This window comes from the organism of the source record quoted next, unplaced genomic scaffold, assembly GCF_019419815.1.
Source record: "Pyrus x bretschneideri cultivar Hongxiangsu unplaced genomic scaffold, Pyrus_bretschneideri_v1 Contig4, whole genome shotgun sequence".
Taxonomy (NCBI): Eukaryota; Viridiplantae; Streptophyta; class Magnoliopsida; order Rosales; family Rosaceae; genus Pyrus; species Pyrus x bretschneideri.
This window is the reverse complement of record NW_025999723.1, coordinates 7,030,616-7,054,784: the sequence shown is the minus strand read 5'-3', so window position 1 is coordinate 7,054,784 and position 24,169 is coordinate 7,030,616. Positions and strand designations below refer to the sequence as shown.

Genomic DNA, 24,169 nt, shown 5'->3' with positions numbered 1-24,169 from the left:
TCATTTATATAAAAATATAAAAATAGGTTTTATTTATTTATTAAAAGATGACATGAATGATATTGAGTCCATATATGTTGTTTACTAATTCACTTCAATCGGAATGAAAACTAGGTTGCTTACCAAATTGCCCTTACATAAATAAATTATTTTCATACTAATTAATTAAATTAAATTCTTAATTAAATTTATATAATAAAATTCATCTATATAAAAATATATAAATAGGTTTTATTTATTTATTAAAAGATGGCATAATAAGTGTCAAATAAAGGGCAATGTTGGTATAATAAGAAACAAGTTAAAGCATAATTGGTAAAAGAAATCCATTCCGAATTCCTCAAGTGTCAAGGAACCTCCTTCATGTAGGGAGTTCAATTCCTCCAAAATTAGGAGTCGGATTCCTTAATGTGTGTGGACCTCGTATGTATTTTGATTCTCCAAGATTACGTAAATAAAGGTGTATACCGTAATTGGAATCCAATTTCGTAAATTGATCCGATTACAGGTACGTAAACATGCCACTAGAGGTGATTACGAACTCGTTACAAATGATAATTGCACTTAAAAGTTTAGTAAGCGCAAAAGGATGGATTGCTCTGGCAATAAGAGCTTTTCTCTTTAATCAACTGTATTTCGGTTCAATTCCTCCTTTTAGTATAGATTAGTTCATAATTGCTTAAAGAAGGTTAAAGTAAGAGCTTGTCTTAATTGTCTGAATATATTAAGATCCACAACTAACCATTACCAATGCAACCACCCCATGTAGCCAAATCCACTCATCACCTCTTCCTCTTATACATGACAAATAAACTACAAACGAAGTAGCTACACACATAATATGTAGAATGAAAATGGCCAAGCACCTTTCCTTCCTAGCCATGTCCTTATTAATCCTCCTACTCACCACCGCCACGATCCACCCGTCCACCGCCGCTCGAAGCCTCGGCAGTTCAACCCCAACACACCCTCACAACCACCACAAAATCACATTCCTAATGAGAAATGTTCTCAATGTAACCCACCCCTCATCATCCATGTCCAAACCTTCAACCACTAAAGTGACTAGCCAGCTTCCCTTCTCAAAACCAATAGGCCTGCTTCCTCCCAACGGAGGAGTCCCCCTCCCTGAAACAATCCCCGCCACACAAACCCTAGATTTATCCGGTGTCGGACTATTTTTTCCTGCAAGGGCTACACTCCAAGAACTGGAACTTGGGATTGTAACCCTGATTGACGAGGACATCTTTGAAAGCTCAGGGTATTATGGTCCACAAATCATTGGAAAAGCACAAGGGATTTTTGTTGCAAGTTCTGAAGATGGGAGCAGTCACATGATGGCAATGGCTGTACATTTCGCCAATAGCAGATTTAAGGACGGGTTAAGATTTTTTGGGGTGCACCGGGCGGACGTGGATGAGCGGGACGGGTCTCATGTTGCTGTCATTGGTGGGATTGGGAAGTATGAGGGTGCAAATGGCTATGCAACTGTTAGTACAGTAAATAATGCAGGGTCTAATTCTATTTGGGAAGAAGAAAACAAGCTTCTTAGGCTCAATATTTACCTCAGCTAGTAGCTTGAAACCTTGTTATGTCGAAACGTCAAAATTATGTGTTTTAGGGCCACTATCTCGTTGCCGCATATGCCTCCAAAATCTTAAGACCGGCCCGGCTTATTATGTATAAGATCCTGCTTGAGGGGCAGTTAATTTTCATCTTTCTTTTTTAAAAAGAACTATATAATTGTAGATTTCTGATTTATTACGATTTTATATTCCAAATTACAAAGAGGATGATAATATACAACTATTTTTCCAATGAATAATTTATAAACTTCATTTTGGTGGATGAAAAAGGTGGAGCAGATTGAAACACAAATCTGGAATAATAGCTAGAAACCATCATTACTGAACTTATTTTTAAGTTCAATTATGTCGAAACGTCACACGAAAACATGCTACCGATGGATTTCTGCAGTTTTCTGTTCAAGTATGATCAACCTGAGGACTAAATCTAATGACCCCAGTTTTCCAATTTTCGAACAGCTTTGTAGAAATCGAAAGAACAGAGAACTGGGTTAATATAACTCCACTTCACAGAACTTGACCAATTGTTGTACCCTAATGAACTTGATGCGGTCCTTGTCCCCCAAGGAATCATCAAATTTTACCACATCTATCACATTTCATTTTAATTTCTCCTCTTCAAACTGGGAATAATGGTGAGTTATTTGACCCCAAGTAATTGAAATAGAAGAGGATCAAGTATGTCCGACCCCTTACTCGAAAGTATGTTTTTTCATTTGAAGTATATCTTCTTTTATTTATTACTCATCCGTCATAAAAAAGATATATCTCCGATTGTAGGGCAGATTCTCTTCACGACACAGATACATTGTAACATGAAATTATACACATGTACATTGTGACATGAAATTATACGTTTAAGTGGTTACAGTAGTTATTTAGTAATTGGGTGTGATGTGGTTATACTTACTCAAAATTGCCTCAGGTTAAATCTCCTAAAGGTTAAATCAAAATTCCAGGCTGAGATGGGCAGCACCTAATATGCACATATACCAGCACCATCTTAACTACCAAAAAATGGCACCAATTCCATTTGATGAAGGGAGTTGGTTTTTCAACCAAAAACATCCTGCTAAGGAAAAAGGGTGCACCAACTCCATCTCTTCCTACAACTCCAATACAAACTATAAATAACAACACAAATCTTTTCATTTCTCAGACACAAGTCACAACTTACTTAAGTCAAAGATTCAATACAAAACCCTTCATTTCTTCACAATCTCACAACCCAAAAATGGCAGAGTCCCTCAAATCGCTCAAGGCCACACTCTACATCTTGTTCCTAGCCATCACCCTTGGATTTGCCGGCTCAGCTAGGATCCTCGACGAGGTGCAACCCGAAGCATCCAATCCTCTTCCGACAACTGTCCCTACCACGAACCCTCTGCCAAGTGGCCATATCCCTATCATCACCCCCGCCACCACAACTGCTGATGACAATGTCGACGTTGCTGACGCACCAATCCCTGAGACTGACGCCCCGCCAGAAGCTGACGTGGTGCCTCCTGTAGTCCCTCCTGTCACAACCATCCCACAAGCTAACTCACCACTACCAGAGACACACGACGAACCTGCCATAGTGCCAACACCGGTTGCTAATGTGGCACCCGTAGCAACACCTGCCGTTCCAGTCACCACACCCGTGGCAGGTCCTGTCACCACATCGCTAACCGGGCCCACCGCAACCACCGCGGCCGCCAGAAAGGAAACCCCGCATTTGTCCTTTTTCATGCACGACATCCTAGGAGGATCCCACCCATCAGTCAGAGTGGTGACCGGCCTCATCGCCAACACAGTCCTCAACCCCGCCGCATTCTCCAAACCCAACAACAACATCTTCCCCGTCAGCGGTGGAACCCCCCTAACCAACAACAACATCAATGGCTTCCTCAACAACAACAACATCCCCAACATCGCCGGTCTCAGTGGCCTGACCAACTCCCAATCCAGCACGGTCATCCAGAACAGCGGCAACAACAACATCGTCAACGGCGGCAGCAACCAGCCCTTCGTCACTGCCGGCCAGCTCCCCAACGGAGCCACCCTCCAGAAGCTCATGTTCGGCTCGGTGACCGTGATCGACGACGACCTGACCGAAGGACACGAGCTCGGGTCTGCCGTGCTCGGCAAGGCACAGGGTTTTTACATGGCTAGCTCGCTGGACGGGAACAGCCACACCATGGCTTTTACTGTGTTGCTGCACGCAGGTGAACATGATGTGGAGGACACCATTAGCCTCTTTGGGGTCCACCGTACAGCGTCTCCGGTGTCCCACATTGCTGTGATTGGTGGGACTGGGAAGTACGAGAATGCGAACGGGTACGCCGCCATAGAGAGCCTGCACCAGGTGGACCAGCACACGACTGATGGGGTGGATACCATTATGCAGATCAGCGTTTACCTTTCTTAATAGAAAGTGTTGGTATGTTTTTATTTCCCAGTTAGGGTTGTGAGATGCTTCACAATTTCAATGTGCATTTGATGTATTTTCTATGTGTGTCTTTTAATTGAATGAAAAATGAAAACTTCGTTATTAAAATGTTTGATCAGACTCGTTTCTTGTTCTTTTATTTGAGCGATATTCTACTTTAATTTAATCTAAACTAATGAGAAAGCATATCCGCTCTAGCCAAAGCGACTACCCCAGATACAGATTTGTTTTTTGTTCAACCAAAGAAAATAACCAGCTATTAAGGCAGAGTATCTATGATTCTATATCATCACTTTTTCTCTGCTGTTGCAAACTTCTAAGGTTGAATCAATAGACACCATTATTTTCTCAGTTGATTGATTCAAGTTCATATCGTAATATATTCGTAGCCCATTCCTTCAACTTGTAGGAGTCTCATGTTTTTGACAGATTTCGTAGAATCCAATGTCTAATCGATTAGTTAACATGTCGGTTACCCTTTTCTGAAACGCGGGGAGAAAAAAAATCAATGGCTTATCAGATTATCTATCGAGCAATCAAACAGGTTCAAGATATACCATAGTCCATATTACTACTTGCTAGACCTTTTATGCAGACTTGAGGGCAGTGAAAACTTGTCAATATGTAACATTTGTTCCTTACCAATATTTGCACCAGTTGAATTAAAAGTGAAATGCCAAAATTGTGCTGGTTTAGAAAGTAAAGTTTTATGCAATGACGACTTACGATTGCCTTAAATGGATCAGCTTTTCTGCATTTTTCAACAAGATAGCGAATGGGAGCAGACTTGTCCATAGAAATTACATACACCACTCAACCCAATCAGGTGCCTAACAGTATCTATGTAAGACGAGTTGTTTCTCAATTCTTAGATGGTAGTTATAACTTGTTTGATGGGAGAAATTGATCGGCAATGAATTACAGATCAGGTGCTCCAAGCCAGGAAAAACCCTACAAAGATAACAAATAATTGGAGATTATAGACCGTGCTAATCAGTTCTCCGTTTTGATAACAATATGCACCATTGTAGTAACGTTTGTAGGAGATACTGTATGCTCTTACTCTCCTAGAACAATTACTCAGATTGTATACGCATATCACTCATATGGACTGATTTTGCACTCCACGTGAACTGATTTTCCATTCGAAAAGAAGTTAGGATATAAACTTGCAATCGTGTGTTAGGTTAAGAAGTTTCAATTTGCGCACTGTTACTGAAAATAAATTGTAACCATTTCATTTCTCTAAAATAACGAGCAATAGAATACAAACAAATCTTTCTTCAAAAAGCCAAAAGCCTGCATCAGCAAACTTAATCACTCTTTCTGCAGACCTTGCAAACAAACTTGAAACACAAATGCTCTCACTCACACGTACAATCAGTAAGTGACATAAACAGTGAACTCCAACAGCGTCTCTGCCCCATCAGTTTGCTGATTGGAAGCCGGGAAGGTCTTAACCAACGCAAAACCTTTAGCATTGACATACTTTCCGGTGCCACCCATAATGGCCAAGTGAGACTCTGGCTGTACGGTGAACCCCAAAGAAGCTAAGAGTGTCAGTGTAACTCCCACTTTGGAACATAGCAGTGAAAGCCATAGTCTGACTAGTACCGTCCTCAGAGCTCACTACATAAAAACCTTGTGCCTTGCCAACCAAGCCAGAGCTAAGCTCATGCTCTTCAGTCAACTCGTCATCAAACACGCTCATTGTTCCGAACATGAGATTCTGGAGCGCGGAGGAGCCTGGCAGGAGCTGCCCACCATTTATCGGAAAGTTTCCAAACCCACCACTATTTCTGTTGTTGTTTTGTCCAACGTTTGGTGTTGTTCCACTAAGCCCTGTGAGAAATGGGATGTTATTGTTGTTTATGAGACCGCCGTTGTTGTTGTTCTGGGGTACTCCGTTGTTGAATGGTAGAACTGCCCCGTTGGGCTTGGCAAATGGGACTTGACCGTTGACTGCAGGGTTGTTGACTATCCCTGTCATGGCTCGGGCAGTGGGGTTTGATCCTCCGAGGATGTCGTGCACAAAGAAGATCAAGGCAGGGTGGTCGGCAGCATTTGCAATTGTTGCAGTACTAGTAGCTGCTGCAGGTGTAGCTAGTGCAGCATTTGTGACAGGTGTATCAAACATGTCGGACACCATTGGGGGAACTACTGGAACTTGTGGCTCGTCCTCCAGAATTCGTGCTGAAGCAGCAGAGAAAATGGTGAGAGTAAGAAATAGGAGGTCGGCAGTGGCCTTGGCAGAGAGAGAAAATTTTGTGAGCTTCCATGTTATTTGAGAGGGGAATAAAATATGGGAGTCGAAATTGTTTTTCTTTCGGGTCTCGATTCAAGGATTGAAGGGATGTTTGTGTCTGTGTGGAGGTGGTGTATGTACAGATTGAGCTTCTGAAAGGAGTTGTTCAAATGGAGTTAGTGCTAATCTTTCCTAGTAAGTGTTTTGGTTAGGCTGCTAAAGTAAAGTATGACTCCAAAAGAGGAAGGATTTGGATAAGGCCACAGAGGTTTAGGTCACCTAACAAAAGATCCTAGCCTTCACAAGGCTCGGATTATCGTTTGATATTTCCAGGAAATCGGCTTCTAATGTCGATTCTTAAAGGAGGATGAACAAGTACTCCTCGGACTTTCATGAAGTCGTCTATAATTATATACAGAGCTATCAGTATGATCATCAAATTCTTCCACACAAAATCACAATGTACTACGATTTTGTTTGTGTCCTTACGCTTCCTTCCTGGTTTTCGTTTAACGATTCCACGATTCCATCCCTCTAAAAACAAATGCAATTAGAGGGAAAACATCAAATTCCAACACATCTGAATTTCATTTGTCATGTATAAAAATTGAGTCTATACATATATCATTTGCAAACCCTATCACTTGATCAAAACTGTGGCCACATCTACATAAAAGTACCTTTGTCTAACCAGTTCACAAAATTACTCTACCAAGACAACAATCACTAGTTTCTTACAAACTCTCCAAGCTAACAAACTCTGCTACGAGCTTATCGAACAAAAATCTCTCAATTTCTCTACCAATACCATCAATATCATCTCCTAAATCTAACTCAATCTCCCTTCCTAGCACCTTTTCGGTGGAGTCCCTTCCTGTTTCCTTCTCTTGGCTAACAAGCAACATCCACAGATCTTCCTCTATCATTTCCTCGCTTGACGTGGATCTAATCCTTCTAGACACGGGCTTTGTCCACATGGGAACACCCAGACAAGGCTCGAAAATCTCCATCAGCCCTGCATTTATACGGTCAAACAAAAGCCCCCTGTCCGACCTTTTCCATGAAGCCTGATTGCCAAACTTCTTCTCCAGGGTCTCAAATACAGAAATGCTTACTGGCCATTCTGGAGGGCACCAGGAACCTAAGTCCATTACCGAGCTCCTAACATAAAAACCTATCTCCGATAACACATTAACAAGGTAGGAATAGTCTCTGCTTTCTTCAACACTGAACAATCTCATTGAATCTTCATTTTCTCTGCAACTGCTTGCAGATCCTTCATTAGTATCACAACCATCATCACTTGAAACAATCATTCCATATCCTTCCGAGTATGTGTCAGAGTGGTCTGATTTCAAAAATGCAAGTTGCACACACAAATTTAGCATGAATAAATTGAAAAAGAAATAATCAAAAGCGTGAACAAAAAATAAAATTGGGTTAATATCTTCAAAATTATAGTCAACTCACCGGTGATGTCAACACTCATACTTTGCAGGAATTCTGGTGTAGGCGATCGCTTTCCACTATATAGTGGTTCCAGAACTGAAACTGGACTAGGCTGATAAGCCTCCTCCAAGCTCGTCATAGAGTCTGACTCTGTGGTGGAGCAGTGCAAAAGAAATGGACTTTCTTTGTAGCATTCGATGGATGTTTCCTGCAGTTCCACAACAATTTAGAAATGTGTCACAGGGTGACATTGCAATGGTAAATCTTGAAATAACATGAATAACCAAGCAACAATTAATACGCGTTTTCACAGTAAACTGATATAAAAATAAACAAACCATATACAGAAAGATTATCCGTCTTCTAAAGAAAGAAACAACAAACCTGCTGAACTGAAGTATCTGTTCCATCACTAGAAGAATCGTCATTTTTGTCTACAAAGATGCATGTTCTGCGTCCAGATTGCCGCTTCTTGAAATTCCAGGGAGTCTTTTCCACGGTTTGAACACCTTTTAATCCTAGGCTAGGATAAGATTGGAGTTTCTTACAGTTGGATCTCAACTTTACAGGGCCGAAGCCATCATTCTGGTTGAATTTGTACTCCCTTGATTTGTGCTGCCCCAAATGAAAAGACCCTTTTGGCTTGAAACTCCATTCATTGCAAAGAGCTGCATATTTATCTTGCTGTGTTCTAAACTTACTGAGGTCTAGGTCTTTCACATCAACCCTTACGAGCTTTCTTTTCGGTTGAAGATGCCTAAAAAGCTTGTGATCCAATGTTCTTGAGCCTGTTTCATGGGCAAACATTGCAAGCGAATTCCCGAGGGTGGCGACTTTACAAGCCATTCCTGATTCTTCCAGCTTATTAGTCATCTTCCGTCGTTCTGAGAGTTGCTTTTTGGCTTCCTGGGATCCATATGACCCATCTGAACAAGAAAAGGAAAACCTTATCGATTCAGTTTTCATTGCAACTGAGTCGCCACCTCTGGATCCTAACTGTGATACCTTTGTTTCAATGTTGGCTTTGTTGCAACTTGTATTTTCAGTTAGCTTCCCCAATATTTCCCTCAAAACTGTAGACCTTAAGCTTACTGGTTCCATGTCAAATGCCAAGTTCTTTCTTTCTTTTACTTCAACATGTATTTTCCCGCTACTAGGACTAGAAAACCCCGCGCACTTTCGATCACTGGAATGAGAAACATCAAGGGAACTCAAAGAAGGGAAACATCTCGCAGAATTCTCATCCTTTCCATGCTTCGGTTTCAAAACAACAATTCTACTACCGGGAATGCATCCTTCTTTGTTTGACCCCAATTGCGATCTTGAAAAATCATCTAAATTTATGAGTCCAACTTCTCCAAGGGATTCTCTGACAATTCCATTCTCAATTGTTTCAAGTAAAGTGGCATTTTGTAGCTTGCAGGGGAAACTTGTTGAAGGGAAAACATTTCCACTGCCAGAAGTACATGTTGAAGGGGAAACTTGCGGATTATGCAGATGCTCGCCGATCAAAAAACTTCCCCCATAATCCGTCACTTCAGGTACTCTCAACCTGAATGAATGGCGAGACTCTCTGGCACCAATGGAAGCAACTCTGCGTAGGTAATTCTCAGACAGCACTCTTCTTTGTTTTTGGACAGGCACCAGAGGTGGCGAGTCATCAAGACCCATCAGTTTTGCTATAACACTTGGTGTAGGTGTAGCTTCCATTCCTGCAAAGTGTTCTTGATATAATCTATACAGGCACTGTGTACACTTTACTTTCTACAAAATGCAGGAATGTACCTGCAGAAAATCGGAGAATGCTCTTCGTGAACTAGCGAAAAGAATACAACGCGAAAATCCAAAGAACAACAAACAGATAAGGATTCAGTGAACCCGAATGAGCATCCGAATGATCATAAATTTTTTTTGTTCCTAGAAACCTAGTAGATACAGAACACTGAAGTTTGAAGTAGAAACCAAGTTATTACCACAACTTCTTTTGTTAAGCAATCAATGAAACAACAACAAACGAAACAAGAATTTAAGTAAATTAAACACAAATTAATATTACCGAAAAAAAAAACAATTTCAGACCTTTAAACCTCAAAAAACCCACACTGCCATCATATGATATGATCATCCTAACTACTCCAAGAACATCAACTTCATTGAAACAAAATCATTGCAAAACCGGTCGTAGTCAAGTTGGTTATAGCAATATGCTTCCTCTTTCTGTACTCAGTTCGAATCTCCCTCCCGCAAATTTAGATTAGATTAAAATATCGCTCGAACGAAAGGAAAAAAAAAAAAAAAAAAACCAACAAAAACCATCATTAACAAAAGCACAAGCAAGCAAGAATCAAAAGCCACTAGAATTATGAATCGCTCTATGAACTAAAGAACAAAGAAAACAAAGAAAATTAAAATTCGTGAATTAATAAAAGGCTCAAAGAGTCAAAGGGTTACCTTTCTAATATTGGTCAGGCCACCATAGTTTAATTCCTCCACCAAAACCAACAATCTTGACACAACTCTCCCTTCATTTTTAGATTACAATTTAATAAATTAACAATCTCATCAATCACACACTGGGTTTTATATAAATCAACCCAAGAAAATGACTCAAGAGTTATACCCGCAAATCTCAACAAAATATATATATTTAAGTCAAAAATCGAAAAATAAAACAGTTTTTGCTTATTTGGGCACTGAAGTGGATAAGAAATCAAATCTGAAAAATGGGTTTTGGGTTTAATTCCTGGGTTCTGAAGAAAAAATTGGATCCGATGAGAAAAAATGAAGAAATGATTGGGAAGGTGAGAAGCAAAAAATACAGAAAACAGAGACAATACAAAGGTGGCGTTGCTTGGCGTTTTGGTGGGGGTCGTTTTATTGTATTTGTTCCGTCGTTTTTGGAAATATACCCCGAATTATTTAATTGTCTTTGCTTGCGTAACTCCCGCCAGAAAGATATGGTTATTTAATGGGGGATTTGATTGGAGCTTTCCGATTTTTGATTAGTACAGGCATGGAAGGGGATTTGGGAGTGGAAAATGAACTTCGCCGGATCCTTTTTTTAGGATCATGAGAATTCTGTGATCGTGATCATTCATCATATGTCGTGCAATTAGTTTTCATTAGGTACTATTTATATATAATTTTAAATTTTAAATTTATAATGATTTCTAACTTTACGATATACGATAAACGATCACGATCATAAGATCTCTAGATCCTCAGAAAAAAGATTCGGTTGGGAGTGGAAATAGAGGAATGTTGGGGTGTGTGCATTTGGAATGTCCGATTCAATGATTGCATTTTTTTAGGATCATGAGAATTCTGTGATCGTGATCATTCATCATATGTCGTGCAATTAGTTTTCATTAGGTACTATTTATATATAATTTTAAATTTATAATGATTTCTAAATTTACGATATACGATAAACGATCACGATCATGAGATCTCTAGATCCTCAGAAAAAAGATTCGGTTGGGAGTGGAAATAGAGGAATGTTGGGGTGTGTGCATTTGGAATGTCCGATTCAATGATTGCATTGGGAGATCATGATTTGACTTTTTGACTTTTACTAGGTCTTGGATGTTTCCTGGGTTTTTGGAGCCTGAGAAAATTGGGTTGGGTTTATGAGGTTTATAGTTTGGGCCTGCCTGCTGGATTGTGGAACAAGATTTTTGTCCACATAATCTTTGCTCCTATCAGACTGTTTGCAAGTCGACTGTTGATCCAAAATAGCAAGAGAGACTTGCATGTAAATGGAACGTAAAAATGACGGCGTTTCAAGCTATCACACGTCAATATATGTTACGGTTTGCTCACATAGCAACGTGTGGTGTGACTGATTTTTTTTAAAAGTGACACAACTTGTAGCAAGTCACGGTTATCCACCCTCTTTTAAAACCGGTAAAACTCACAGAAGCATTTCAGTCTCCCTCTGGCCCCAAGTCTAGCTTTCACATCAGCAGCAGGTTTCGAACCTGAGACCTCTAGTTTTGTAGTTTCAAGAAAGCCTCGTAATCCGATCATTTACCACTGGACCACCATCTCGTATATTTGGCTAAATACATTATATAACCTCATAACGTACAATTTTAGGTCAATTTCATGATAAAGTGAGGTTAAACTTTGCTTAGATCAAATCAGATGTTTATTTAAGGGTGGATGTACGTTTCAAATTGAGATATGTCTCATACAAGTTTTGAATCTCTACTAATTTTGATTTCCTCTAGCCATCGTTTAGGTGTACTGCGGCTTGGTAGTTGTATCGTCATATCGGATTATCAAGGGGTTTTTTCTATTAAAAATATCTTGTGAATAGTCGAAATCTTGTTGTAAGTATAAAGTATCGAAACTATAAACCCGACTATGTTCAAGGGAATGAAACATTGTTCATATATGTGTAACAAGAAATTGGAATTATTTCACATACAAAGAAAGAGAAAAATGAAGTGGAAATAGAATCTTAAATCAATGATTTTGGCATAGATGTCCAAGTTTTCACTTTATTGATGTCAAAAGTTGAATCAATTAGAGATGAAGTGAACATCCATAGGTGTGCTCGAGCAAGATAAAAAATAAAGAAGTAAACACAAGATATACCTAGTATACCCAAAATTAAGCTACACATATTACCGAAATATAAAATTTACTCCACTCAACAAATTTTTCTTTTTTTCTTAAAATAAAAATGAAAAAAAAAAAAAGGACTAGCTAATGATGAAACACGACAATCTATCTTGTCAAGAGTCGGAAAGACTCACATAGATATTTTGGCATTTTCTGGAAAACATCATGTGGTTCAACAACGCTAAAAATCGAATTCAAGATGAGCCGTGAAGAACACGAACATAAAATTTATATCAACCACTAAACAACCCTGTAGTAATTCTCAACAATTCAATTGTATCATTTGCACTAACTTAGTTGTCAGGTGAGTGGTGAGCCCAAACACTTTTTTTTTCATAAAAAAATAAAAAAAAGGGAAAATGTGAGAGATAGTGGACGGCCATATCATTGATCACCATCACCTCTCATGGAAAAAAGTTGGTTTCTTTATCAAAGTAGAGAACACCACAAAAACCAAGTCACGTTTTCCATTTCCATGATGATATGCCTGCCCTTTGGTCTTGTTTGGAAATGCAAAGGAATATGTCCTATTGAAAATAGAGTTTTAACAAAAAGTTCACGATACTGTTTATTTTAACGAAAAATTATATTTTTACACTAAAAAGTCAATTCTAGTACTATTCACTTTACCCTTTATTTGGTCCTTATCATTAAAACTCAAAGTTTTCAAGCCATTTTTATTAGTTTTCCTTTGAAAATATTGACAACTAAGTGACTCCAATGGCTTTGCTCTCAACAGTATTTGTTGTGCTTTTGCTCTTCTTTTGATATATATTCTCACATAAAGCAAATACTTAAGAGGCTTAAGATTAGGACAACATGCTTCAATGGGTGCATGTCAGATCCATCCTTATTTCAACTTTTTTCTTTTGCTATTTTATGTTTACATCTTAAATTTCTTTCTCGTTGAAGAAACTATTCTAAGGGTTTTAAGATACATTGTGATTTGTGTGGAGCAAATTTGTTTGTTTAACTATGTGTTTGTGTGAAATAACATTTTTACTATGATTAGTGCGTAGAATACTTTAAAATGTTGACGTAAGATTGGAGAATCATATCAACAATCCAACCACGTGAACGTCCGATTAAAACAAAATAGTCGTTGATCTTTCCGCAAGTGACTGACAACGTCAGCAACGTAGTCCCACAACTAACTTTGGCTCATTTTTTGGGCTAAATTTAGCCAAAATTAAGTTTTAACCAAAAACCCTTTTTTTTAGCCAAATAAGTTTTAGGTGAGTTTAAAACTTAACTTTTGAGTTTTAACCCAACCATTGGAGTTGGTCTAAGGGTTTTTTTTTTTTTTTTTTGTCAAATGATAGATTTGTTAGGTTAGATGTTAGGTTAGGGAGCTGACAAAACTCATGCCGTGGTGCAAGGATAACACTCATTTTCACCACTATGGTAGATAGCCACTTACGAATTGGTCCAAGTAGGGGTGGGCAAATGAGTATAGGTACCGCAGGTCGAGGCAGGTAATCACGGTTCGGGGCGGGTACGGGCCGGTTCCTAATATTTTAGAGAACAAACGGGGCGGGCCGAGTCCAAATACTTTGAAAAACGGGTACCCGGACCGACCCGTTTCTAATTATAATGAACGGCCGAGATTGAATGATTACCTATCACCCAAGGACCCATGGACCCGACCCGAATCGGCCCGTTTGTAACGGGTCGGGTTCAATCCGATTCCTGTAATGAAATATGATGTACCCGGCTCGTTTCTCTTAAACTCCGGTCCAGTCTAGTTTCTTCAAAATTAGGCACGGGCAGCCCTAGGTCCAAGGGTTTTAAGAGACTATGATTTGTGTGGGGAAAATTTGTTTGTCTACCTATGTGCTTGTGCGAAATAATTTTTGTACTTGATTAGTGTTAGAATCTTTGAAATATTGATATGAGATTGGAGAAACAGACCAACAAACTAAATTCCGACATGAATAATGTTATTTGAATTTTCAGTATTAAATTTAGGCCGAAAATAGCTGTGCGAAGGAAATAAAACGATGAAGCGATTCCAAGTTGCAGCTTTTGACAATAAAGATTATTTTTGCCATTTTATTATCATTTAGTAGGTTAAAGATTGATTTTGAGTTTTAAAGGGTTTTTCTTGGGAATTTTGTAATTTTCCGCTTTATTTTTCTTTGGCATTTATTGAGACTATTTAAACAATTTTTAGATTGTGTTCGAATCATCTTATCATATTATTTAATAAAATTTTGAGATTTTAAAAACATTTGAACTTCTAAAAGTGGCCGTTCGTGATACTCGAATTATAGTTACATCGTGGCAAGTTTACCGCAAAATCTTTGTACCAATTGCAATCATGCTACACATGCATTGTATTTGTATGTACTTAATTTATCTTTGTTAGTCATGCAAGTAAGATGCATTAACAACATTAGCCAAAATACAATGAAGTCGGCCGCCGTCAGATACGCTGTTGCACCCAACCGCCGATTACCTGGTGGTAACCATATAAACGGCAGTTGAAATGAGGGTCACGTTGTAATATGTATATAGCCAACATTCATACCATGTTCATAGTGATTTGTAATGTCAAAAAAGAGTAATCATTTTCTATGTTACTAGCGTTCATGCACACGCTCACAAGACATTTTTTAAATCACAGCTTGTTACACGCGACTTACACGTTTTAAATATATTTATATACGTAAATTGACAAAAGGAAAGTCAAATATTTGAAGTAAATGAATAATCTTAGATCATGCTAGAAGAAACTTCTCATAAACCAATTAAAGTAGTTGAATTCACATAATAAAATCGGTCTCTATAAAATTTAAATTAAGAATAGAGAAAATAATATTTAATAAACAATTGATTGAATCACATTATTACTAACCCACTATGAGACTAAACCCAGCCATTTTCCCTTAGTGTATATAATATTGTTTGTTAAAAAAAAAAAAAACAATCATTTAACAACTAATTTAATCACATTATCAGTGTGCGAATGACCTTTTTTTTATAACCGGCATTACACGCCTCTTAAGATGTTTTGAACGTGTTTAAAAATAAAGAAAATAATATTTAATAAAAAGAACTGATTGAATCACATTATTACTAGCCCATTGTGAATCTAAGCCCACCAGTGTAGATAATATCGTTTGTTAAAAAACAAATCATTTGACAACTAATTTAATTACATTATTATCCGCGTGCAAATGACTTTTTTTTTATAATCGGCATCACACGTCTCTTAAGATGTTTTGAACCTGTTTAAAAATAGAGTTGAATCACATTATTGCTAGTCTACTATGAGGTACTAATTAAAAAAAAAAAACCATAAAAATTTAATTATTACAAAAATATCGTTAAAATGATGAAAATGCCCCTGCCTTATTTGATGTATTTTTTGGGATGTCTTTGAAGTTTTTTGTCTTGGGGGCATTTTTGTTCAATTATTTTTGTTCAAACTTGGTGACACCAAAATCACTATTTACCTTTTCCATTGGCTTTATGTTTGATAGTTTGATGCATTATTTTAAGATGCTTTTGAAGTTTTTTGTATTGGAGATATTTTTGTCCAAATATTTTTGTTGAAGCTTGGTGACATCAAAATCATTATTCACATTTTCCATTAGCTTTATATATAGATAAATAAATATTAATTTCGAATTCCGGTATGCAGAAATGTGAATGGAATGTAAAGATATTGGTGACTCATAACGACCTAAATGGACAAATCAAATGTCGTTGCCAAGATAAAGTGTAGTTTTCTAAACGGAACAACTTGTGGTTTGCCGCCACAATTCATATTTCTGAAAGTCATAGAAATATTTGTATCTTTCTATCCATCATCGTATAATTCACCTACAACAGATATTGAATCCAAAATTTACCGTGTAGAATACAAGCCTAAAATTCATTTTCAACTACTGATCCATCTGGTGGTAGTTACCAATTCAAAGTCAGGGACGTTTGAATTTGTTGAAGATGCGTTAAGTTTCAATTCTCTTTAATTTTCTAATAACTTAATTTACCTTTGACCAATTTTTTTATTTTATAATTTTACTGATTTTCTTTGTAAATGTAGTTTTGTTATGTGTTTCTGAAAGTTGGTTATGTGAATTGCAAATGATGTAATTAGCAGTAAATTGTGGCACAAAATAAATGTTAGGAGGGTATTGAATCGAATCAAAAGTTTAAAACCTAAAATTCTTATAGTAAAGTGAAATAAGATTCAAAGTTTTTAAAATCCTTCCATTTACAACTTATTAAATAGTTAGGCTTATAATTAAAATGTCTCTTGAAATTGTTATTTAGTCTCAAATGATCCTATAAAACTGGTTTTGTCTTACTTTGTTTCTGAAACTAACATTTTCAACTTTTTTTGTCTCACTTCACTCATAAGCGTATTGTAGACTTTTTATTTTTTACACATCAAATTACTTCGAGCCTACTCATTAAACCAATCTCAATTCCATTTTTGACAACTTTAATTCAAACCCCATAAGTGAGGGTCTTTTTTAAGATAACTTATTCAATAGAAAAATTATAAGCAACAATGTGAAACTTTTGGTTATTGCAAACTATGCACATTTGCTTTAGATGATTTTTTTTTTTTGGGGAAGTATTCTGGATATGATAGCTTAACGTTTTTTTTAGGTTATATTTTGTGCAATTGATCTAAAATCATTTTTCAATTGATCTAAAATCATTATGGTTAGACTAATTTCGATTAAAAAGATATCTTGAAATAGGCTGATCATATTTCATTTCTCTTGTAATGTGTATTTTGCAAGTGAAAAGTTTCGAGCCAATATATGATACTTTGCAAGTGAAATAACTCTAAGAACAAAAATGTAATCCTTATGTGGTTGATATAATGATTTTGTTGCTAGGAATTTTTTATTAATCGAATAATTAAATTTTTCTTCTTCTAACAAACGATATTATCAACACCAAGGGATGTGTGAATTTAGTTTCACAATGGGCTAGCAATAATATGGTTCAAATTTTCTTTTGGCAAGAATCGAACCTAAAACCTTTCATTTACAAGTGAAGAGGAATATCATTAAACCGTAATACTAAGTGACAATAATTAATTTTTTTTAAAAAAACCCCCCAAAAACTCATGGATTTGAATTAGAGTAATAAAAAAAATTGAGATTGTTTTATTTCGTATGCTAGAGGTAAATAGATGTGTAATAACAAAAGTCTAAAATACACTTGAATTTTACAGGTCTTTAACGGAATGGAGTGAAATGAGATCAAAATAGTTGAAAATGTCTAAACAAAACCAATTTAAAAAGGTAAATTCAAACTAAATGATAATTTCATAGGGTATTTCAATTAATAAGCCAAATAGTTAAATGATGTTAATATATGAATTTTTTTTTTTCTAGAAACTACCGGTATTTTCTAAGGGAATTGTTATTAACATTCTAAAAATCTTATTCTACACTCCAAACTTTCTATATTAAGAAAGGAAAATACACTTGTGAGGAAGAATGCAGAATGATATTTTTGAAGTACCAATAACACTTCCCTTTTCTAATCCCTTCTATTATTTTTGACAGGTGATGTACCAATTTTGGAGGCAGATTCTTTGCCCTCCCATTTCTCATGCCCTCCTGTTTTATGTGATCACAGTTAAGCCACGTCAACATTTTATATTATTTTTTTTATAGAGATAATAAGATAAAAAATAATAATATAAATTGTTAACGTGATTTAACTGTGACCACATCAACAAGAATGCATGAGAAGTGGGAGGGCAAATAATCTGCCCCCACCAATTTTAAATGCAAAGTGTATTAAAGCTCAGGCCAGCGTACACCGACCTACGCGTTAATATATTAAATAACCCTCAAAGCTGATCAACTCTCACTCCATCACTGTTAAGCCCCATTACGCCATTACCTTTCAGTTTCTTCTTCTACTCTTTCTCACTCTCTCGTTCTCCTCTGCTCTCAGATGGCTCTCGAGGTTGCTGTCAAGGCCGCCTTCGGCGCCCCTCATCTTCTCGGCGACTGTACATTCACATTTCACATTTCTCTCTATTTCCCTCGATTTCCTTTCTGGGGTTTGATCAAATTTTGCTAATTTGGTAAAATTTTCCATCTTTCGTTTCTGACAGGCCCTTTCAGCCAAAGGGTTCTTCTGACCTTGGAGGAGAAGAAAGTGCCCTACAAATTGCACTTAATCAATCTCAGCGACAAACCCCACTGGTATTTTTCTTGTTTTGAATTTTTGAGCCCGAAAATACATGCAGGCATAGATGGAAATGTGTGATTTTTGAATTTTCAATGGATTTTGATGTGTTTTATTTATTTATTTTTTTTTTTGTGTTTGAGGAATCGGGTTTGTGGTTTTTGTTGGTGATTTGTAGGTTTACGGAAGTGAATCCGGAGGGGAAGGTGCCTGTGGTGAAGTTTGATGACAAATGGGTGGCTGATTCTGATGTCATTGTTGGGATCATTGAGGAAAAATACCCTGAGCCTTCTCTCAAAACTCCTGCTGAATTTGCTTCTGTGTATGATCTCTCTCTCTCTCTCTCACACACATTGTTGTTTGGAGTCCGTTTGGGAAACTGTTTATGTAGGAACACTTTTGCTAGAAGTGCTTTTATTATGAACAAGTTGAGAAACACTTGGAAGTGCTTCCCGAAGTTCTTCATAACCCAGAAGCACTTTCAAGTTGTTTCTGCAAAACATTGTCAACAACGCTTTTACTCCTTGAAACAGTCCCAAGCAGGCCTTTATTTGTTCTTTTGTTACTGTAGGCTCCTCGATCCTTTTGTCTTAATTTGATTTGATTAATGTTTATTGACCTGGTAAACATCAGAGCTCTAACCTTGTAGATGCTTTATGTTTGAATTTCTTTCAGTTGTCAAGCTAATAACTTTAATTGATATGTCCTGTTGGATTGATGCTTTGCTAAACTTGAATTTGTGAGGATGTCTTTATTGCCAAATATTTCAGTATCTTTTTGTTGTGAATTTGCAGGGGATCAAAGATATTCGGATCTTTTGTGACATTTTTGAAGAGCAAGGATCCCAATGACGGATCAGAACAGGCTTTGCTTGCTGAACTGAAGGCATTCGATGAGCATCTTAAGGCACATGTATGTCCGTTTACGACATAAAGAAGAAAGAGTTAGGTTTTCTTTTAAAAAGTTGTGTTCTTTGTATTTTCTTTGAAACATGTTGTAACTTGTAATATGTTTCGAATGAAACCAGGGTCCTTACATTGCTGGGGAGAAGGTCACTGCTGCGGATCTGAGCTTGGCACCAAAACTGTACCATCTCAAGGTGGCTCTCGGTCATTTCAAGAAGTGGACTGTTCCAGCAGACTTGACCCATTACCATAAGTACACTGAGGTATGAGATTTTTATGCATGATGCTGCATACTGGAGCTTTATATTTTGCGTCTTCCACTAAACAATTGTTCAGTGTATATGTTTTTAAGTAGGAGATAATTTTTGTTCTAGTAAGTTTTTAGAGTGCGCTGAACGGTTGAAGTTCTGAAGCTCCTTTTACTTCTGTTCGTTATCTGTTGTGATTCGTGATGCAACACATAAGATGTGGTTCTGCATAGTGAGTTTTGTGGACTATTCTGTGGATTTTAACCCCCGTGCGATTAGGAGATTGCAATTCTCCTCTCCCTTCAAAACACCCCTGTGTGTGTTGTTCCTCTCTCTCCCTTTCTCCTCCAAGTTTTGGGAATGTTGGTTGATTTCCATGTGCATGTGCTTGTGCACTTTGATGCATTGAATCATTTTCAATGCAATTCTTCAATGTGTAAGAACTAGAGCGTACATAAGATTTCGGGAATCCCAATTCATCACAAATCCTAAATCCAAACAGTGAGCGTTACCTTTGTTGAGACGGAAAAGTATCCAGTACCGCAAATAAGATTATCGACGTTACTTGCATTTAGGCTGTTACCAGAATAACGGACACACAAAATCTGTCTCGCTCGATGATCTTGTTCGTCACTGTTGATTTCTCTCATTAAAATTACTGTTTTTGCAGCTGCTTTTTTCAAGGGAATCTTTCGCGAAGACCGCTCCTGCTGAAGAGAAGTATGTGATTGCAGGATGGGAGCCGAAGGTGAATCCATGAAATGGTCCTAGATTATGAGCTCATCTGTTGAAGTTTAGTTGTGTAGGGTTAAGACTTATGCATGTCAGACTTGGAACCTAAACTTGACTCGATCGGGTTATTCCCGTGTCTAATAAATGTGTTTATTTAAGTCGTCTATTATTATTAGTATTAAGCCTATTACTCAGGAATGAGGATCCCGAATCTTGTTCATTCATCGTACATCGTGCAGTTATATATTATTTTAAGTTTTTTATTTAAAATTAAACATAAATAGTACTTGACGAAAATTGATCATACAATTAACGATGAACGGATACGATTAAAGGATTCTCTGAATCTTTACAAAGAGAATCCGAATAGGTGCTCATTTATTACTTGGTAAAATCTATGCAGAGTATGTTGACTAACTACTGTTTTTTCACCCTCGGTAATGATTTTTACATTTTCGTTCCTTCTACACTCATTTCATTGCAGAACCACCTTCCCCGTGCTTCTCTGATGATCACTTTTGGAAAGAAGCATGCTTCTCTATATAATTACTTAAAACGTGATTTTAGGGGAGAAACAAATGGGAGTAGTGATTATGGTCATTTATTATTCTCTTCCAAACGAGCCCTTTATTGTAAAACAGAAGCTGTTATTTGGTGCAGTATTCAGTAGTGCAACAGTAATTCTTGAGGTAAATGCCTGCTAGGCGCGTGCTTTTCGAGATAGAGAGGAGACCCATATTAAGGTCCCCTTTGGTAATTTTATTTCGACCAGAACTCCTTCACTTTTAAGTTAAGCCGTAAAAAAATGTTTGATAAAAATAAAATATTTGCATATTTTAAAAATGAGCTCCACACAGCAGATCCCTTTTAAACATTAAAAATTGTTTTAATAAAAAGTGAAGTTGAGCATATAAAGAATATTTTTAATTCTTTTTTTTTTTTTTTTTGGTTAAACGATAGATTATGTTAGATTAGCTAATGACGGAGTTTGAACTCACGTCATCATGCAAAGGCTCAACATCTTTCCATCATTGTGGTAAACCGCCACTTGCATATTTTTAATTCTTATAATACACGTATTATTTAAAAAAAATGACATTATTTATCTTTCTAGACATATTTTATCTTTGACAAGGTTCTAAAAAATGTTAGCCGCTAATCGGACGGCAGAGAAGGCAAACAATCCGAGGCACCCAAGAGAAAGCAAACAATTAGAGGCACGACCATATTTGCAGAGCAATTAGATTCCTTTCTATCAAACCCATTCTTCAAAAAGCATAGAAAAAATGGAGGTAAGTAAAATTTCAGTTCTCACATATCACATCCCTTTTCATACCACACCAATCTCTGATCTCTGAAAAAGGTGGAGTGGAAACCTGGGAGAGGGAATGAAAGAAGAATTTGAGAGAATAGCCGGGTGGCTGTGGGAGGTGGTTGGGAAATAGATAAACACTACATCTCCTTCTACACAAAAACTCCTTAGACCACAATCAGAAAAATACTATACCAAAAAATTACAAAAACCCACAAAATGAGGCGCTGCAATACCTATGCCAATGAAAAATACAGAAAATGCAGACTAAATGAACACAATTGAAATGCAGAATATGGGCAAAATAGATAAAAATAAAATAAAAAATAAAAAATGCATAAGTAATTTAAAAACTGCACATAAAAATAAAACTTTACCCGCTGCTGCAAGGTATTCCTCCCATTCGTTGTGGAGGATATCAAAGTGCTTATTCCGTCAGTCATTGAAGTTCCATTTACCCAATTCGTTGTCAAGCCAACGGGGGGGCTCATCGTCTTGCATGGTTAGGTCTACCTGTGAGTCAGTGTTGTGAATGGTTAGGGTCTCCTCCTAGTATCCTACTGGATTGTTCTTTGCCCCGAGTGAACTTTTGTACTGACTTGTCAAATGAATACTACTACCGTTTCCTTAAAAAAATAAAAATAAAAAAATAAAAAAAGGTATTCCTCCCATCTGTAGATCCGATTAAGCTATTTTTCCAGAGCTTCAACCACGGACCCAATCATGAATCCCTAAATTTACCCAATCTTAACAACATGAAGAATTTAGTACAAATATTTAACCGAGCAGGAAACTTCGAAAGCAAAAAGAGTTACGAAAAAAAACATTAAGTTTCATTGACTACCAAATGAAAAGGACAAAAGACCACTAATGTATGAGAAGTTCCTGAAGGAATAAGCAAGTAGATTGCAGAATGTAACCATGAACATAGTAGGCGAAGCACGAATGGGAAGAGGCCATGAGGTTTTCTTTAGTCAAAAAAAAGGGAGAACCTGCAAAACAAAGTTGGATTCTCAAGAGTCATGAAATGGCTTTCTTCAAAAGTGCTTGATAGAATCCAATCAGCATGTATATAGATGCATAATTTATGTTTGTGCGGGAGTCTAGTAACTGTTGGCAGCGTCAAAGCATGAATTGAAAACAAAAATTTACTCAAACCATTCGAAGTAGCAGGAACGACCAATGTTCTTCCCTCCTTCTCTAATGCTGGATTTGTGAATTACTCAATGTGAATTTGTGAGTTCTCGGGAGTTTTATTTATCTTTTTTGTCAGTTTGCGGCAGTTTACTCTCGAGTCCTCCATGACCAGGTTTCCTTTTTGCGTTTCAATTTCTTTTCTTTTTTTCCTTTCTATTATCTCAGTTTGTGGCAGTTTAGTTCGAGTCCCTTAACGATCAGGGTTTTTTTTTTTTTTTTTTTTTTTTTTTTCAAGTTTAATTTTTTTTTCTTCTGTTTTTCTCTTTTAATTGTTATTTTTTCTTGTCGCTTAGTATTGCAGTCTAGTGGTATTCCTCTTCATTAGTTAATAAGAGGTCTTATGTTTGATTCTCGCCAAAGACGAATTTGAATCACATTATTTTGGTCTAATAATTAGTGTGAAGCTAAGCCCATTGTTAAAAAAGAATTGTTATTTTTTCTTACAAAACTACCCTTAGTAATAATTTTTGTATTTCTTTTCAGTTAATGCGTTTTTTTGTTCTAGGGTTATTTTGGTCTAATTATTTTTGGAGAAGTCTTGAGACACCAAAATTGATTGCTGACCTTCTAATATTAGAGATGTCAACTCTTAAGTGAATATCACGTCATAAAATTTTGAAGGTAGATAAAAGTTTTAACCAATATGTTAATTCTATGTTAATTGCGTAGAGATTGTGTGCTGCCAATTTTCACATATGAGAAAATTTTATGTCAAATTATTTTTTTTAATTTTTTGTTATGCAGGTCCTAATAATGCACCAATCATAAATCTTGAAAATTAGTTTTGAAGAGTGGGTTTTACAAATATTAATTGAATAAGAAAAAAGCATATAGGTTGGAGCAAATAAAATTTAACGTTGCCACGTAAGCCTTCAAATTTGTATTTGACATTTTTCTTTTGAAAGTTGTACTCAAGAAGTGACAATGAATTAGGGAAACTAAATTTATAAACTAAATGACATGGAAGTTAATAATTAGATTATTACTTAACCGTTGATTAATGTGTTTATTTTCTATTAATGACACATGATTTGATTTGTAAATTTAATCTCCCTAACATTACCTTTTTTCAACCAGTAAGTGTTCGCATTAACCAGTGACTATGAAAGATTTATTCTTATTCTTCTAAAACCACATGGGGCAGTCGAGATTTTTTCACAAAAAACTAAGATGGTGAAAAAACAAAGAAACAAACAACGAAAAGAAAGAAAAGGAAGTTATGTGATTACGACGACACCCAATGTTGGAGTCCCCGCATTATTTG

At 36.7% G+C, this 24,169-nt stretch overlaps 4 protein-coding genes, 1 long non-coding RNA gene and 1 pseudogene across 5 annotated transcripts; 3 read left to right on the top strand and 3 right to left on the bottom strand.

Moving 5' to 3' along the window:
* Positions 1-854: 854 nt before the first annotated feature.
* On the top strand, positions 855-1,574 carry LOC103948453 (dirigent protein 9-like). The gene has a single exon (XM_009359486.2). The coding sequence runs from the start codon at positions 855-857 to the stop codon at positions 1,572-1,574; it is 720 nt and encodes a 239-aa protein (XP_009357761.2).
* Positions 1,575-2,780: 1,206 nt separating this feature from the next.
* On the top strand, positions 2,781-3,996 carry LOC103948363 (dirigent protein 24-like). Its single transcript, XM_009359376.3, has one exon. It carries the CDS (start codon positions 2,821-2,823, stop codon positions 3,994-3,996), a length of 1,176 nt encoding a protein of 391 aa, XP_009357651.2. The 5' UTR covers positions 2,781-2,820.
* A 1,325-nt stretch (positions 3,997-5,321) lies between these two features.
* On the bottom strand, positions 5,322-6,384 carry LOC103948362 (annotated as a pseudogene).
* A 447-nt stretch (positions 6,385-6,831) lies between these two features.
* LOC103928569 lies at positions 6,832-10,589 on the bottom strand. Its single transcript, XM_009337636.3, has 4 exons — positions 10,163-10,589; positions 8,096-9,496; positions 7,733-7,919; positions 6,832-7,610 (listed from the first exon to the last, which is right to left on the bottom strand). The coding sequence occupies exons 2-4, from the start codon at positions 9,419-9,421 to the stop codon at positions 6,997-6,999; spliced, it is 2,127 nt and encodes a 708-aa protein (XP_009335911.3). The 5' UTR covers positions 9,422-9,496; positions 10,163-10,589; the 3' UTR covers positions 6,832-6,996.
* A 7,575-nt stretch (positions 10,590-18,164) lies between these two features.
* Positions 18,165-20,562, top strand: LOC103948366 (glutathione S-transferase DHAR2-like). Its single transcript, XM_009359378.3, has 6 exons — positions 18,165-18,332; positions 18,438-18,528; positions 18,690-18,833; positions 19,306-19,423; positions 19,539-19,679; positions 20,335-20,562. Exons 1-6 carry the CDS (start codon positions 18,275-18,277, stop codon positions 20,422-20,424), a joined length of 642 nt encoding a protein of 213 aa, XP_009357653.2. The 5' UTR covers positions 18,165-18,274; the 3' UTR covers positions 20,425-20,562.
* Positions 20,563-21,622: 1,060 nt separating this feature from the next.
* LOC125468910 lies at positions 21,623-23,039 on the bottom strand. The gene is made up of 2 exons (XR_007251262.1): positions 22,086-23,039; positions 21,623-21,772 (listed from the first exon to the last, which is right to left on the bottom strand). It is a non-coding gene; the product is annotated as an uncharacterized LOC125468910 (long non-coding RNA).
* Positions 23,040-24,169: the final 1,130 nt, after the last annotated feature.